The sequence below is a fragment of the Botryllus schlosseri genome, chromosome 6 (assembly GCF_051294905.1).
Source record: "Botryllus schlosseri isolate E-star chromosome 6, Bs_hap1, whole genome shotgun sequence".
NCBI classification, from domain to species: Eukaryota; Metazoa; Chordata; class Ascidiacea; order Stolidobranchia; family Styelidae; genus Botryllus; species Botryllus schlosseri.
In genome coordinates, this window is record NC_137241.1 from 3,156,620 (window position 1) to 3,173,158 (window position 16,539).

General features: G+C 40.3%; 1 protein-coding gene across 1 annotated transcript; it reads right to left on the reverse strand.

Moving 5' to 3' along the window:
• Positions 1 to 5,177: 5,177 nt before the first annotated feature.
• LOC145440942 (retinoschisin-like) lies at positions 5,178 to 16,057 on the reverse strand. Its single transcript, XM_080318730.1, has 5 exons — positions 15,675 to 16,057; positions 6,588 to 6,617; positions 6,012 to 6,140; positions 5,791 to 5,957; positions 5,178 to 5,564 (listed from the first exon to the last, which is right to left on the reverse strand). Exons 1-5 carry the CDS (start codon positions 15,967 to 15,969, stop codon positions 5,427 to 5,429), a joined length of 759 nt encoding a protein of 252 aa, XP_080174856.1. The 5' UTR covers positions 15,970 to 16,057; the 3' UTR covers positions 5,178 to 5,426.
• Positions 16,058 to 16,539: the final 482 nt, after the last annotated feature.

A 16,539-nucleotide genomic window follows, 5' to 3' on the forward strand; every position in this document is an offset into this window, starting at 1 on the left:
GGTATTACCTATCTTCATATCTGGCTGGAACTGGCCTTACGAAGTAGTTTGACCTGAAAAAAACTTTTTTAACTCAAAAACTGACGAATTTTGACGTGAAAAAACTTTATGTAAACAAAATTTAGCCGTATGAAGAATTCCAGTAGTTACATCACGTGTTATGGTAGAAATAATTAAAATTTGTTGTAGTAGAACGAAAGATACTTTTCTACATTCTCGACTAGAAAGAGTCTCTCCCTACTAAGTAGCGTTCCAAGTATAGACAAAAAACGTTCAACAGCTGCAGTTGTTGGTGACACAACACTGAAGTTGTGCGTACACTGCTGGTGACACACCATATTGCTTCATTCTGACAATGGTGTCTACATCGCAATTTTTCATTATGTGCTTCTTGATATAAGAACCATGCAGTCCCACGCAGTCTTGCTTCAGTTATTATATTGCGGTACGTTGAGCATAACACCATGTCAACCTATTTGTTTCATTGGAAAGTTTATGATTCACTATGAGCCTATAAAGTAGTCTACTATAGCTGTAAAATGTCAAATGATAAGTTCACCGACAGTGCCAAATCTACGATACAAATGAAATGCGGGTAGCAGAAATAAATTGACTTTGTAAAGAATTTTAAATTTTTTTTACCTAACGATACAATTTTGACAAATTTTGACTTTTTTTGACATGTCAAAAATATCGCCCTAGTCATAACCCAGTGGTTCCCAACGTGGGCGATATCGCCCTCCAGGGGACGATTTGGCGGTCTAGGGGGGCGAAAATACCGAAGGGGGCGATAGGGGCGGAAACGGACGAAGGGGGCGACAGGGGGCGAAAACAACTAAAGGGGCGATAGGGGGGCGATGGCGAACTCGAAGGGGGCCCAAAATTATTTCGTGAATTAACATAAATTATAGAGTAATTTTTTAGAAATTCAATAAACTTTTTAAAGAAAATTTCGCGCTAGACGCGATTTATTATTGTCATGTATTTTGGTTTTGGGTACCCTTGTCCCAACAAAAAATACGCATGATTTATGGAAATGGAGACTGCGCAACGACGCACCAAGACACATGAAGTTATAGGCTATGTAAAATGTGACTTCTCAGAACGGTCAGAACGATCAGCAGTGAGAAGACCTTGGCCGAAAAGGAATGCCCTTGTGCTGACCGAAAACTTCGATAAAATATACATATATGTTTAATTGTCTATAGGCGCCTCAATGGCTGGCGTCGAATGTTCCTGTCCTGGCGATCTGAACCCTACATGACAAATGTCATCCCGCAGGGAAAAATTCTTTGCCAGTTTAGAGATACCAATTTGAAATACTGTGCGGCTTTCAGTGTGGTACGTTTAAGCGATTTCCATATTTTTTTGACATAGCAGATATAGGAGGTCACGAAAAAGCATCATGTAACGAAGTCGATATACCAACGGGTCTGCCCGAGGATGTTTACTTATTATCTAGGGTCCTACCTTTTCCAACACAACACACTCAGCTCTACCGGTAATTCTGATTACGTGAGCAGAGAGAGGATAAAAAATTGATAGCAATATATAAGCAATTCCCGACCATATTGACCGATTCAAACATGAATTTAATAAATTGGCCGCGCTACGCGCGTTTAGGCGAAATACGGTAACTCCCCGAACAGTAAATGAAATAGGGCATAGCTATATGTAACTGGGGTTTGGTTTATCACCCTATGCGGGCCAAGACCAACGCTTGAGGGGGAGCGGACGAAGTGCTGTTACGGCCCTGATTGGGGTCAAGTCGGAAAAATGGCCTTTTTTTAGTCAACTTACGAAAAGTTAGCTGTAAAAGTGTAATTTCGAAGTCGAGCCGACAAGTTGGCCGTTTTTTAATTAGTCAACTCGCCGATGATCTCAGTTTGTATGCCCATTTTTCAATTCACAATATTTGGGGGACGATGACAGGTGTGGAGGTTCAAAAAGGCGGCGATGAGTCGAAAAAGGTTGGGAACCACTGTCATAACCCATCATGAACAGGTAATGTGATGTAATAGTAGATCTTCCATCGCATGGTAGCTGTTAAAAGTCTGATAGTGAAGTTCGGTGAACACTTTAAAGTTTTTGGAGCAGTTTTGGAGTGAATTTTAAGTTCTCAAACCTAAAATAGATACGTGGCAGGGACATATTGTTGAATACTTGAAAATCCAAAATGTCGACGCGGACGCACAAAATGTTCTCGCAGGTCGCGTGTTCGAGACCCCTGCTCTACGTCATGCACCCGAAATATGCAACGTTTGACGAATTTAGCCGTATTGCTGTTCCATGCGTTATAGGAATGCAGATGCTAATCATTTTTATGTTATATATATTCAAAGGGTCAATTGAATTATCAGGCAACATAAGCCGCTGCTATAGATCTAGGTCAGGGGTCGGGAACCAATGGCACATTTGATGATATAATAGGGATGTTCCATAAATTTGTTATTTCTCACTTAATTTACTTCTTATTTATCAATTTTGCGGATTATTTGTCAAATGTCATAACGCCCGGAATTATTATGCTTCTGGTAGACTGAAACAAAGTCTTTGTGGGGACAAAATGTGGAATAACCAGGGCATTGTAGGGACTATAAGCTCTTGTTTCCAAAATATTGAAAATCCATCCAGGCTGGTAATTGTTCTTTTACCAGTCTAATATAGGCCTAGTCGTTTTTTCATGATGGTGTAAACACACCCACGTTTTTTCGGGCTATGCACCGCGGTATACGCAACATGGCATGGCTTCCAATCTCGGATTTTATTACTAAGAGAGAAAATCGAATATGACAACGCCTTCATGACAATGCAGTGTTCAAACCCACCTTCTCTTCCTGGTCAACGGGAAGAAATTGACTCCTAATTACAAATTCAACTTTCAAGTATAGTTTTCTAAAATACCAATTGTTCGGTTTGCTGACAACGCCGTTGAAATGCTGGCTACTGAAGAACCGGCGAAGAATTTGAGAATTGCATGGTGGAGTTAACGATATGATATCGGTTGACGATGGTAACCGACACTGAAGTTTTTCACGGCTTGGAGAAACTGATTTAACAGTGCGTCACTGTTAGAAGAGCCATTGAGGCATGGCTACCCTGACCCTTGCGCGTGCTGCACGCCAGTGATTCCCACACTGTGTGCCGCGGCATATTAGTGTGTCGTCACAGATTTCCAGGTGTGCCGGAAATATTTTCTTACCTTATGGGAATGGACTTCATAAACATTTAAATGAAGACACTCAGGCCAACAACTTACATCGCAATATTTCCTCACAACTTTATAGGTATAATTTGTTAGTTTTGTGGTATTCATGGCGTTTGTCGAATACTATGGTCATTTACACAAGGCGCATACTCTTCATTTTTTCCGTAACTGCTACTTTTAGGCCTTTTGTGAGACACCGCGTACTTGGGTATAGAAGTTCTGAAGACAACCTCGGTCGGACTCGAACCAGCACCAATGACTCGAACCAGCACCCATTGGTGTTATAGCTGCGGAATATACCACTGCGCCATCTCGCACCTGGCATAGTTAGATCATTTGGAAGCAATGAAACGAGCAATCGCTTTGCAGAAGAACGGCTCATTTATATATACGACACTTCCCGTTTTTAAAATGCCTTTTCAACAAAAATGGATGAGTTACGAGTGGCGTATTTCTAGCGTGATTCTTCTGACCAAAAATGAAGGATTTTACCCTAAAAAAATCAATTTTTTTTGACATTTTTTGACCTCAGAAAACTAATTTTGACTCAATTTTTCCTCATGTATATTAGGTGTTTCGCACTTAATGTTATAATTTTACCACTCAGCTTCATTTCTGGTTGGATTAGTTGGGCCTGAAAATAAATTAACATAAAAACTGACAAATTTCTGCGTCAAAAAACTTTATTTTAAATCTGGACATATGAAGAATTCCAATAGTCACATCCGGCATTATAATAAAGATATTAAAATTTGTTGTAATTTCCTACACTCTCGGGTATTATTACGTGTTAGCCAATATTGTGTGTATCAATCCACAATAGGGTTGTTCCCTTTGCTGGTCGCATTGATACCGCCATATTCAGATTGCAAGGACAGGGGCATTTGACGTAATTTTTAGTCAAAGCGTTATCGCTATCGCTGGCGTTCGTTCTTGGATCGCACTTATAGTGATGGCTGAAGCTTTATGTGCCTTGTTGTATGTTTTGGCGATGAACAGCTGGTGCCTAATTGTTCCGAAACTGCATGGAGCACACAACAATACCGCTAGATTCAATTGTGTACATCATGCATATTTTAGGCCTATTTATGTTAATTTATCGGCAGGTATGTAGGCTACTCAAGAATTATAAAATGTACTGAAACTATATATCGCGCCAAGAGTGAAGAAAATTTTCAAGTTGAATTTATCTGCTCAACAATAGTTCACGTTATTGGTGAATTGGGAAAATGTTCGAAAAATTTTGGGAGGACCATTGCCAATGTTTCAACGTAATTTTTCACGAGTCTGCGCGCACTTACCAACTCACTACACGGTCGCTCGGACAACATTGCGTTACGGCTAAAAAAGGTCATCACTTCAGATTTTCTGCGCGGATAAGCCTTGTCAGCACTGCGCTACTGAGCACGTGCGCAGCTTTGAAGGAACATTGGTCATGGCCCCTTTGACCGCCTTCTGGCTACGCCTGACTGTATAACCCAAAACCTGGACGTGATAGACAGAAACTGCTGCGATTTTGGGATTCACCGCTCAAGGGTCAGTCAAAGTTTATTGTTAGATGGTCAGATCAGAGTCAGTAAAGTTTATGTTTCTCTGTGTTATTATTCTCGGAAGTGCAGGTCACGTTCAACTTTTGGCGGATAATAGCGCTTGCGATCCTCCCATTTGTATCGTCGGCTGTCGCAATAGCTCCATATGTCAGCGTCCGACTGTTATCGTCTGACTGGTGTAGACTTTTGGAAGCGAGTCCCTCACCCTAACACAAATACCTGAACCCGAAAAAAAACTGGTATCCGCCTGATTTCTATTTTCAGAGTAACATACTGTTCCGAGTCCTTTCATTCCGCAATGAGATTTATGAAGCTAAGGTATGACTCAGTTTTGACAAACTAAAACTTGACGAAACAGTTACATTCGCCGAAGTTCACACACCATACCACCCAAAGAGGGTTTCACAATACAACCACACTAAAATAATCGTTATTTAATAGCTCACACTTCGATTTAAATGAATATAGATAGGCGTATTCGCCTTTTTGATTCTTTGTGTCGCGAGTCTCTTAACGCAAGGTTTTGTAAATATGCGGCTGGAATATGAAACAGGCCTGGCCACCCACATATAGTATATTTTAACAAATGGAGCAAACACGACTGTCGATAGTTATCACGTAGCGATGAAATATATACAATACATCCGATCCACGATTCTGGAGATCCCTTAACATTGTCTCATTTCAATTCTCATGCTCATGTGACTTCGATACGTCACCGGGTGAATGCGAACATATCTGGCGTGGATAGGTGAAGACAGTTCGTTTTCAACGATGGTGCTTCTGTCGGAATTACCGACGAATACCTGAATTCAGTATGGATAATAATTATGCGAGGATATCGAGAGCTAGACTGTGATAGTTTAATTATAGTTGGACAGAAATGAGGAGTTAAGCTACATCTGCACTTCTGAAACAGATTTCCGGTCGCAGATGTCACTGATGTTTCGATCAAGGCGTCAATGTCGAAGTGGAAGGATGATGCCAACTGAAGTTTATTATACTGTATAGCCTACTGGCATCGACACCCACTTTAACTTTCTCGAACTCTTCGTAATATTGCATTTCCGAAGTGGCATTTCCATATGACAAGTGATAACTCGTGACCCATTGATCATTATTTCCCCTTCCCTGTGTTACAATGGTGGTGACTGTCCTGGCAATGAGGAAATCGACCTGTATCCACTGATTACCATTACCTAAAAAACATCGCATTACTAATTTGCTTCGATTCGACAAATAATGCATCTCACTCGCGCCTGTGCACCATGCTCCCCCAGAATTGAGAATTGCATCTTGAAATGGACAGGTACTATGTATGGACGAAGCGGATAACTGCGAAAGCTTGACCCCGCCGGTGGAGATTCCTACGTAGCACATACCTTTGCAAAACGGATACAGTTAACGATGCGTTGCGAAACATTTATCTGCTTAGGAAACTTGGGTTGAACAGGTGAGAAACAAATGCCCCTTGGTAGCTTCCACGCCCTATATAACGTCTACTTGTAAATGAATATATCTTTATTTGTTACACGAGTTTTTTTATATTGCAACCTTCCTGTTATATACAGAATGTATATTCACCGCTAAAGCATATTCCGAGTTCGTCATTGCTACGAATCGTGCCCAATAAGCAAAAATTACGATGGAAAAGGTGGCTATCAAATCTGCATGTCAAGTCGACAATATCCCAATTTCAAGTGGACATCGTAAAGTTATCTATATTCGACAGTGGCCGATATGCAATTGTGATTAGTCATCGCGATGGTTTAAACACCTGACTTTCCCTCATAAGATGTCTACTTCCTGTGCATGCATATGTATCATACCTGGAGATCGTCGTACTCTTTTTCTGAAATCTGTAAAACGAGGGTTTTTAAACGTAATATGTACGGCTGGGGTTATTCACTATGGTATGGGGATGGCGTGAACGTGAGATTCACGTTCGCGTTGGCTGTGTGAACCTCATAAATTTGGAGGTTTGTGTTCGCAAGAGAACCTTAGTAGATTGTGCGCTGTCAACCTTTCTCCTGTATTACAAAGTTTCACGTTATTATAACATCTTTAGTTGGATTTTTTACTATTAAAACTTTGCACCGCTCTTTCCATGGTGCTGGCAGAAAGAAAATAAATTCAGCACTAAACGAGCATGCATCTCACCCTTTTCAAAAATTTTATTTGCTTTGGTCAAATATTTTGCTAAAAATATTCAGTTTTCTGTTTGTCAATATTTAGTGACTCTCTGCTTTAACCTTGACCCGCAATAACAATTATTCAATGATTAAAATGATATGAAATCATATTGATATAAATGATATATTGACTCTATCGTTGTCTAATTTAAAAAGTATAGCAGCCTGCGGGAATTATCTTGATTTAATATGAATATTAGGGATGGTGTGAACGTGAGGTTCACGTTCGCGTTCTGCGTGTGAACCTCGGAAATTTTGAGGTTCGCGTTCACAACAGAACCTTGGTAGGTTCTGCACTGTGAACCTTTTGTATATATTGCAATTTTCACTTCATTTTAACATCTTTGGTCCAAATTTATTGCATTTCAACTGCGGGTCACTCTATGCATGGTGCTGGCAGCATAAACAATCAACACTAAACGAGCATGCACCTTGACAGTCTCAAAAATTTACTTGCATTGTTACAAAAGTTTGCTCGAAATATCCAGCTTTCCGTTTGTGAATATTTAGTGACTCTTTGCTGTGAGCTTGACCCGCAATCACATAACATCAAGAGCGCACTGCATGTACATGTAGTCAGCGAATAATGCTTATTCAACCAATCAATGAGATCGATATCGTCTTCTGATGTAAAAATCTAGCAGGCGTACGGGTCAATCTTGACTCATATGTATACTGTATCATAAAAACCAAATCCGTGAGATTGGGGTGTTGGCTACTGTTTCATAACTTGTTAATGGGGTAATATTGGTAGCGAGTATAGAAACCCGTTTGATATTTTGCTCAATATCCTTGTGGCAATACTCAGGCGCCAAATACATTGTCCGGTCAGGTCGAAGTTATTGGCAAAGCGATGGAGGATATTGATTTTATGGGATTATTATATCATTTGATTGCCTCAGTTGATGCATTTGGCGACGTTTAAAACGTCAATATGTACAGTACATTTGTATAGGCAATCACTTGATTGAAATATAGGGTTGAAAGTAGCAATATGACGTCACGTGACGTCATGAGGTTCACGTTCGTGTTCACACAGAACCTTTCAAAAAGGTTCGCGTTCACACGAACCAGAACCTTTCAGAGGTTTACACCATCCCTAATGAATATTGTATTATAAGATACAAATACGCCTGATCAGGGTGTTGGTTACTGTATAACTAATTTTGAGGTAATAGCGCGTCTGCAGCAAGTATAGAAATCGGTATTTTACTCTGATCATCACCAATGTAGCAATAGTCTGACGCCTTGATAATACATTGCCCGGTCTATCCTAGACTGCTAAAACGTAAGCTGATATTCCACTGCAAGTTCTTGTCGAAATTTCTGGCAAAGCGACGGACATTGTAGATTTCATCATCTTCATCATTGGTTCATTAGCAATTTTATGAGTTCAATACACCACAAAAAATGCGATACAATGAAAAGACAGGAAGATGTCGAAGCGACTAGGAGTTGTCTATGGAATCAGACACCCACCTTGGCCTAGGCGATGTAAAGAGGAGGCATGCACACTGAATGAAAGTAAAGAAGATAGTATAGAAAGAGGAAGCGACAAGAAATAGGGCGGCATGTCATGGGAAGCGAGCAGAGGTGGTCAAAGTAGTCAAGAAAGCTACTCAAGTAGAAGTAGAGGTAGCGACGAAAAAATTTACTCAAGTACAAGTAGAAGTACTTTCTACATAAGCAACCTAAAACTACTTGAAGTAGAAGTAGAATTGACCGACTTTAAATCTACTCAAGTAAGTAAGTAGTTGTTAAAACGATCCTAATTCGTTCACATGGATAGTAAAAAGGTGCGAATTGAACTATGCGAAAGGTGCCGAGCTCGATCATGGGATGAAAATGATAGTATTGATATGGAAATGCGATACTAATCCTGTGTTTTCTCGAACAGCACATTTTAGAAAAAATCATGGCATGGCGCCCTCCGCCATATTATAAGGCCCGTAGTTTAGTCGAAGAGCAATACGGAGGAGTTGTTTAGGATACGGTGTAAACACATGGCGCGATTAGTAAACGGTAATAAAAATATGGTGGACCTTAAAATTGCCATATTGTGTAGCTTTATTTCCGGAAATTAAAGGCCTTACAGCCCTTGCTTTTATACTTCAACATGTATGTTATCCAGACAATAGAACTGATATTAATTAGAACTCAACGTATATGATACTGGGAAAAGAAAGTGAAGTATATATACTACTTCAAAAAGCAGAACATGTATTTCATGTCTTTAGTCCAGAAAGTTTCAAAGGCGGTATGCTAAAACAGCTCTTAAACTAAAAGAAAAGTCAGAGTCCACTTTTTCAGATTAGGACACTCCATGGACATGCTAGATTACGATATGATATGCTAGATTGCGAAGCATCAGTTTCAAACGTTGTGATGAGCCATATACTGTGATGAAATATTTCATATGGGCGAGGGCGACAATGTGGTGTGAACGGAACCACGCTAACCCGCTACCTAAATTATATTCCCCGATACTTTTGTGAAACCATAGTGGTCAATCCATATCCATTGCGCACGAAACGCAACGAAAATTCTGGGCTCTACTCGACTTTTATGAAAATTAAATGTTAATACTCTGTGAATGCAGCCCCGAAAGTCCTCAAGCTATCTTCCTGATTGGAGGATTAAACTACTTCTACTTGACAAACTGAAAATAGCGAAAAGTAAGTAAGTAGATCACACAATATTATGAAGTAGAAGTAGAAGTAGCAAAAATCAGATATACTTGAGTAAGTACCATAAGTAGAGGAAAACTACTTGAGTACTTCTAAAAAGTAGAAGTACTTCGTTACTGACCACCTCTGGAAGCGAGATCGATAGCTCAGTCGTGGTCCAGCAATCTTGAGGATAGACTGTATTTATTTAGTAGTAATTGCTTGTATTTCGACTTGAATGTGGACATGCTCGTCGACTGCCGGATGGCCGGCGGGATACTGTTCCACACATCAGGTCATGAAATTCATGAAATTACTGTAGCATTTGATTGTTCCAGTTGATGCATATGATACATAAAAAGTAAGACTTTACTTCAGTATTGTGGCTATCGTCGCTAGATATCGTGGGCATTACGATATACCTTTATGGAAATGTAGGGTTAGAAACAGCAATATGTCGTCACGTGATGTCATAGAGTCTTGTTCACGTTCCCATTCACTTAAAACCTTTTAAAAAATATTCGCGTTCACACGAACCAGAAACTTTCAAAGTCTCGTTTCATCCCTAGCACTTAACCGGTGCCCACGGTTCTCTGGTGAGCCACAAAGCCATGTTGACATGAAATTGGCGAACATTTAGAACGATGCTCTACTTATTCTAGCAATAATATAGCCATTTTACTAAATTTATTCTACATACAAATTGACGGCCTAGTCTCATCAGTGGCGAGCATCAATATGCATGCGAAGAGCGGGTTTCCTAATCACTATATATTCGGGATGGTGTGAGCCTCTGAAAGGTTCTGGTTCGTGTGAACACGCTCCTTATTGAAAGGTTCTGTGTGAACGCGAACGTGAACCTCATGACGTCCCGTGTCGTCATATTGCTAATTTCAACCCTACATCTGTGAAGAGATAGCCTATACGACTCGGGCCCAGAGGTGGTCAAAGTAGTCAAGAAAGCTACTCAAGTAGAAGTAGAAGTAGCGACGAAAAAATCTACTCAAGTACAAGTAGAAGTACTTCTTTCATGAGCAACCTAAAACTACTTGAAGTAGAAGTAGAATTGACTGACTTTGAAAGTACTCAAGTAAGTAAGTAGTTGTGAAAACGATCCTGATTGGATGGATTATAAAAAGGTGGAAATTGAGCTATGTGATAAGTGACGAGCTTGATTCATATTGATGCATACCAGCAGGTATCCAATTTCGTTCACAGCATTCAGTTTTTTCACAGCATTCATTCATTTCGTTCAGCATTCGTCCACATCATGGGGTGAAAATGATAGTATTGATAAGGAAATGCGATACTAATCCTCTGTTTTCTCGAACAACGCGTTTTGGAAAATAGCCTGGTATGGCGCCACCGCCCTATAAGGCCCGTAGTTTAGTCGAATAGCAATATGGAGAAGTTGTATAGTATACGGTGTAAACACTTTGCGCGATTAGTAAACGTTAATAGAAAATATGGTGGACCGTAAAAATGCCATATTGTGTAGCTTTATTTCCATAAATTAAAGGCATTACTGCACTTGCTTTTATACTTCAACATGTATGTTATTCGGACAAAAGAACTGATATTAATTATAATTCAAAGTATATGATACCGAGAATTGAAAGTGAAACATAAATACTACTTCTAAAAGCAGAATATATCTTTCATGTTTTTAGTCCAGAAAGTTTCAAAGGTGGTATGCTAAAACACTCTTCCAGATTAGGACACGCCATGGACATATATATGCTAGATTACGATATGACAAAAAAATGCTAGATTGCGAAACATCAGTTTCAAACGTTATGATGAGCCATATACAGTATACTGTGATGAATTATTTCATGGGTGAAGGGCGACAATGTGGTGTGAACGGAACCACGCCGACCCTCCACCTAAATTATATTCACGGATACTTTCGTGAAATCATACTGGCCATTCCGTATCCACTGCGCGCGAAGCGCGACGAAAATTCTGTGATTTACCAAAGCTCCGAAATTCCTCAGGCTATCTTCCTGATTGGAAGATTGAAATACTTCTACTTGACAAACTGAAAATAGCGAAAAGTAAGTAAGTAGATCACAATATATTAGGAAGTAGAAGTAGAAGTAGCGAAAATCAGATCTACTTGAGTAAGTACCAGAAGTAGAGGAAAACTACTTGAGTACTTCGAAAAAGTAGAAGTACTTCGTTACTGACCACCTCTGCTCGGGCCACACAATCTTCCAATGATGAAGTACATATTGACGTTTTAAGCGTCGACAAATGTATCAACTGGGGCAATCAAATGATCCAATATTCCCATAAAATCATATCTTCCGTCGCTTTGCCAACAATTTCGACGAGGACTTACAACGGTATATAAGCATACGCCTTAACGTTCTTGGCCCGACCGGACAATGTATACGGCGTCTGAGTATTGCTGCGTTGATATTGGGCGTAGTGTAAAACGGGTTTCTACACTTACTACAGATATTACCAGTATACACCAGTAGCCAACATCCCAATCGCACTGATTTGGTTTTTATGATACAATCAACATTTGAGGTCAAGATTAAACCCGTACTCCTGCTAGATTGTCTACGTCAGACAACGATATCAATTTCATTGATTGGTTGAATAACATCATTCACTGACTACCTACATGTGTGATTCGCTATTGATATGTGATTGCGGGTCACCTCAAGCTCCCAGCGGAGAGTCTCCAAATATTCACAAACTGTGAGCTGGATATGTCGAGCAAACTTTTGTAACAAAGTATAAGTAAAATTTTTGAAATTGTCGAGGTGCATGCTCGATTAGTGTCAAATATGCTGCCAGCGCCATGTATGGAGTAGCCCGCAGTTGAAATGCAGTAAATTTCAATCAAAGATGTTATAGTGAAGTGAAAATTGTAATATAGGAAAAAGGTTCACAGTGCAGAACCTACCAAGGTTCGTTTGTGAACGTGAACCTCTAAATTTCTGAGGTTCACACACAGAACGCGAACGTGAACCTCACGTTCACAACATCCCTACTATATATAAAAGAATATCGTTACTGTGACGCAGAGGTGAGCGGATTTGAAATTTCTATGTCCTAATCCAATCCAAATCCGAACCTTCAAATCCATATCCAAATCCTAATCCATAACTTTTTCATATTCAAGTCCATGTCCAATCCTAATCCGATTCCAACTGAAATTCAGAAAAAATACTAATTTATACAATGGAGGGATTCGAAAATTTTCTTTCACAACCAACGATTCACTTGATTCAAGATAACTTAGTAACCATAAGTACATTAATAGCTGATCTGAATAAAGTTTGTCGCCATTCGTCACACGACATTTCAATCTCCCAGAAAATAGGTAAATCCAATCCAAATCCTAATCCGTTCCGAAAAAATGTTTAATCCAAATCCAATCCAAATCCGAAAAAAATTCACAAATCCTGTTTTTTCAAAACCTAATCCTAATCCATGCTCATCTCTGCTGTGACGTGTGACATGTGATGATCCATGGTTAACAGCAAGCGAGAGAAAATCAGGAACGTCTTGTTCCTGATGACCCTCAATCCATGCTCATCGCTAACTCTTCATTGGGATAGGGTTCGTCGGGTTGGGAATATCCCATTCCAAACATACGGTTGGTAGGATTCGGCTTCTGGGGTAGGCCTACGGGATATTGAAAACCAGTCCCTCCTAATTTGGCTGGTATGTAGATATACAACACCACGTACAAGCTCCATTGTTCTGTCAACGCAGTGGATCGAGGAGCAGACACCAGGCCTGTTGCGTAGTAGCCCCATATAATGGTGTACGTACACTCAAACTTTAACCTTAGTCTCGAGCAGCATTGGCTAAAAGGTCACGCATAACACCACTGCTAAATAGTAATTTTAGGAGTTTTGAATATTGTGTTTCCATCGTAAAGTGCTGGAATTTGCTTGAACTCTTGTACAATAATCGGAAACCAACAATCCTGCAATGTTAAAATTGCACTCATAAAGCCACGTGTGTCGTTTTATTGTCACTATCACGCCACAAAGTCATAATCGTTTATTTTTAGAGAAAAAAATTGTTCCATTTTATGCATCTCAGCTATAGCTATAGGAAATATTTGACTAATGCAAGGCGGCCAACCTTGTTAGCCAAAGGGCCACATGCGATTTTCCAAACCTTTGCGCGGCACACTTGAGTATTAGTGACCTTTTGATTTGAGCTAGATTAGGTGACGGTAAACGCAAGACCTGCCTTTCTACTCACGAAAATCGAAATTGTTTCTTGGGGTTACCATATTTTTGTAAGACAAATTCCGAACGCGATATTGCGCCCACTAGCGGATATCAAAATGAGGTATGAGTACATTGTCGATTAATATGACGTCACACCAGCAAATCTTTGTCTATCGAATGGTGGTAGTCACGACTCACAATCCGGTTCAGGAGTATGTGGTTGTGTGTTGTAAGTTGTAACCAGGGCCGAATCCACATTTTTTCAGCTCCGTCCCGCCCAAATAAACACTGATCTTGGGCCCATCACAGAGTAATCGATGCAACTTCAGGGGTTTACTATATGCATCTGGTCGTTAGATGATTTGAATGAATTATGTCAATATTATTGGTTCTCCCATATATTACTAAATAAGTTGATCCTCTCTCCGCCCACGTGACCAGAGTTAGCGGTAGAGCTGATGAAGGACGATGACTTCGAAAATGCAAAGAGCGTAAATTGTACATCGTTAAGTCATGTTCATGTCACACCGAAAATATCATTTTTCTGCCTAATGCCGGTGCGCACTGCATTTCATTAGCATAAATCCGCCAAAAATTAATATCATTTAAAAAATAACTATGAACTTACTTCAAAATTCCAGACATTTAGGCATATTTAAGAAATTCCTCCCGGACGCAGGTTTTAACAGTGAAATCCCGGACATGTCCGGGAAATTCCGGACGAATGGCAACTCTAGATTATATCTAGTAAAATCAAAATCCAATCAAGTTCTAGTCGCGCGAATCAAGGAAATATTTCGAAGCGGATCGATGAATTCCGTCTGTAGTATCGGTTCTTGCATATACTGCATGAGTTGCGGGTTACATTTGTACTTAGGGGCTTAGATCGCAATGACTGGAGCATTCGGAGTCTAGACAGGTTTAGACCAGGCGTTTTAATTTTTCGGAATGGGTTTTACTGAAAAAAGCAACATATCAAAAGGCACCTAATATCAAAAGCGAAAGAAAACACAAGTTAAAACAATCTGCTGCCTAATTTTCTACTTAATGTTAATGAAAAGGTGTGTATTGCATGGGAGGCATGGCCCCTTTCGCCGCCCCTGGCTACGCCAATGCGTACAGACTGTTGCTCAGTCATCAACCTCCCAAATTACACAACCAGGCTAATCAATGCTTTGGCTCACCTAGCAAGCTGAAATAAATTACGTTGCCAATTTATTGTTCTGTAATATGCCTAATTTCAAAACTACTGCAAGGGCCATTCAAAATGAGTTGACCACCCATGGATTAATACATCTACAATACTTACCTTGTGTGGTATCCTATCGATGATCGGATTGTGTATGCGGTTCAGCACCGCTGATCCCTAACCGATTATTTCGCCGGGACATAAGATAGAACGCATCTATGATGTAACCCAGCGCCATGCACTATGGCAAATACAAACCAATATGTACGAAACGTTTATAGAAAGGATCCGGGCAAAACCTATTGTACTCGCTGATTTATGTAATACTGCAGAAATTTTGATGTCACAATCCAAATCGAAATATATGGACCCTGACTTCCCTGTCCCACCCCACTGAAGAAGTGCAACAGCAATTTAGTTACAGTTTATATTATTGATATGTAGTCTATGTATACATGGACTATCTCTGGTAACCTACTACAGTGATATGGGATGTAGCCTAAAGACTAATGCGAACTCGAAGGCACAAAGCTCAATAACGGAGCTTTACAGGGTTAACTACACTCTTCACTTCCATATGACGCATCTCTGTTGCGTTACCTGTACCTTGTATGCGGCGTACCCAGTTCAAACTATAATGCAAATAGTAACAGAATCACCATACCTTGCAATTCAGCCAGTTGAGACACGACAGCATTCAAATCACATTCGCAGACACCTTGTTCGCCTCGCGGTCCGGGTGGGCCCGTAGCGCCCCGGGGACCCGTGGCACCGCGTTTTCCCGGCCTTCCTTGAAATTCGGTGGAATATTCATCTTCGACTGCTGAAAGCTGGTAGCCCTCGTTCGTAAGGAAGCTTTTGACCACGCTTAACGTGTCTTCACAAGTTCGGTTCGAGAAACATCTGGGAACGCTACACACCAGAACATATAAGAGTATGAGTACGGTCCCTGATGTCATATTGAAGGTCTATCTCTCGCCAAGCAATCAATCCACTGAAGATGAGGTCTTCACCGTCTCAATAGCAAAACAAGTTCCTAAATCTTTCGAGGTAAGCTATCATTTATATTTACAAGTCCGAATTGGTAGTGCTTTTTTCGCTCTTTCACGACGCTCTCTCAGCACCAAATATGGATAGCTACTGAAGAAGAAGGGATGATTCCAATATGCTAATGCTAAGTAGCACATATTACAAGATATGCCGAAGGTAACTTAAATGTAGTCCTTCATATTATGTGAGGATTGTTTCGAACCTGCTAACCGTTTGGCACCGGCGTGTCTATTTTTCGACATGCCGGTACGAGAGAAGAGTAAGTAGTGTTGTTATCCGTTTTTATTGCCCGCCAATCACAGAAGGCCACGTCATCCTAATTGCCACGCCCATTTTCATACCCTAAGGGTACATTCATCTGCTACGTCATCTGTGCCACATCATCAAGCGCCACGCCTATAGTGCCACATCATCCATCCATTGCTATATCATCGCTGCATTGATTGCCGCATCTTGATACTTTTCTCAGATATTGTATT

Bases quoted from the DNA above. Each gene is read 5' to 3' on its own strand.
- LOC145440942 (XM_080318730.1), bottom strand. From the start codon at position 15,969: ATGACATCAGGGACCGTACTCATACTCTTATATGTTCTGGTGTGTAGC. The intron at 6,618-15,674 runs GTATGGTGATTC...CTCGTTTTACAG, and splicing joins TCAACTGGCTGAATTGCAAG to ATTTCAGAAAAAGAGTACGA. The intron at 5,565-5,790 runs GTGGGTGTCGAT...TACTGAATTCAG, and splicing joins AAGAGTTCGAGAAAGTTAAA to GTATTCGTCGGTAATTCCGA.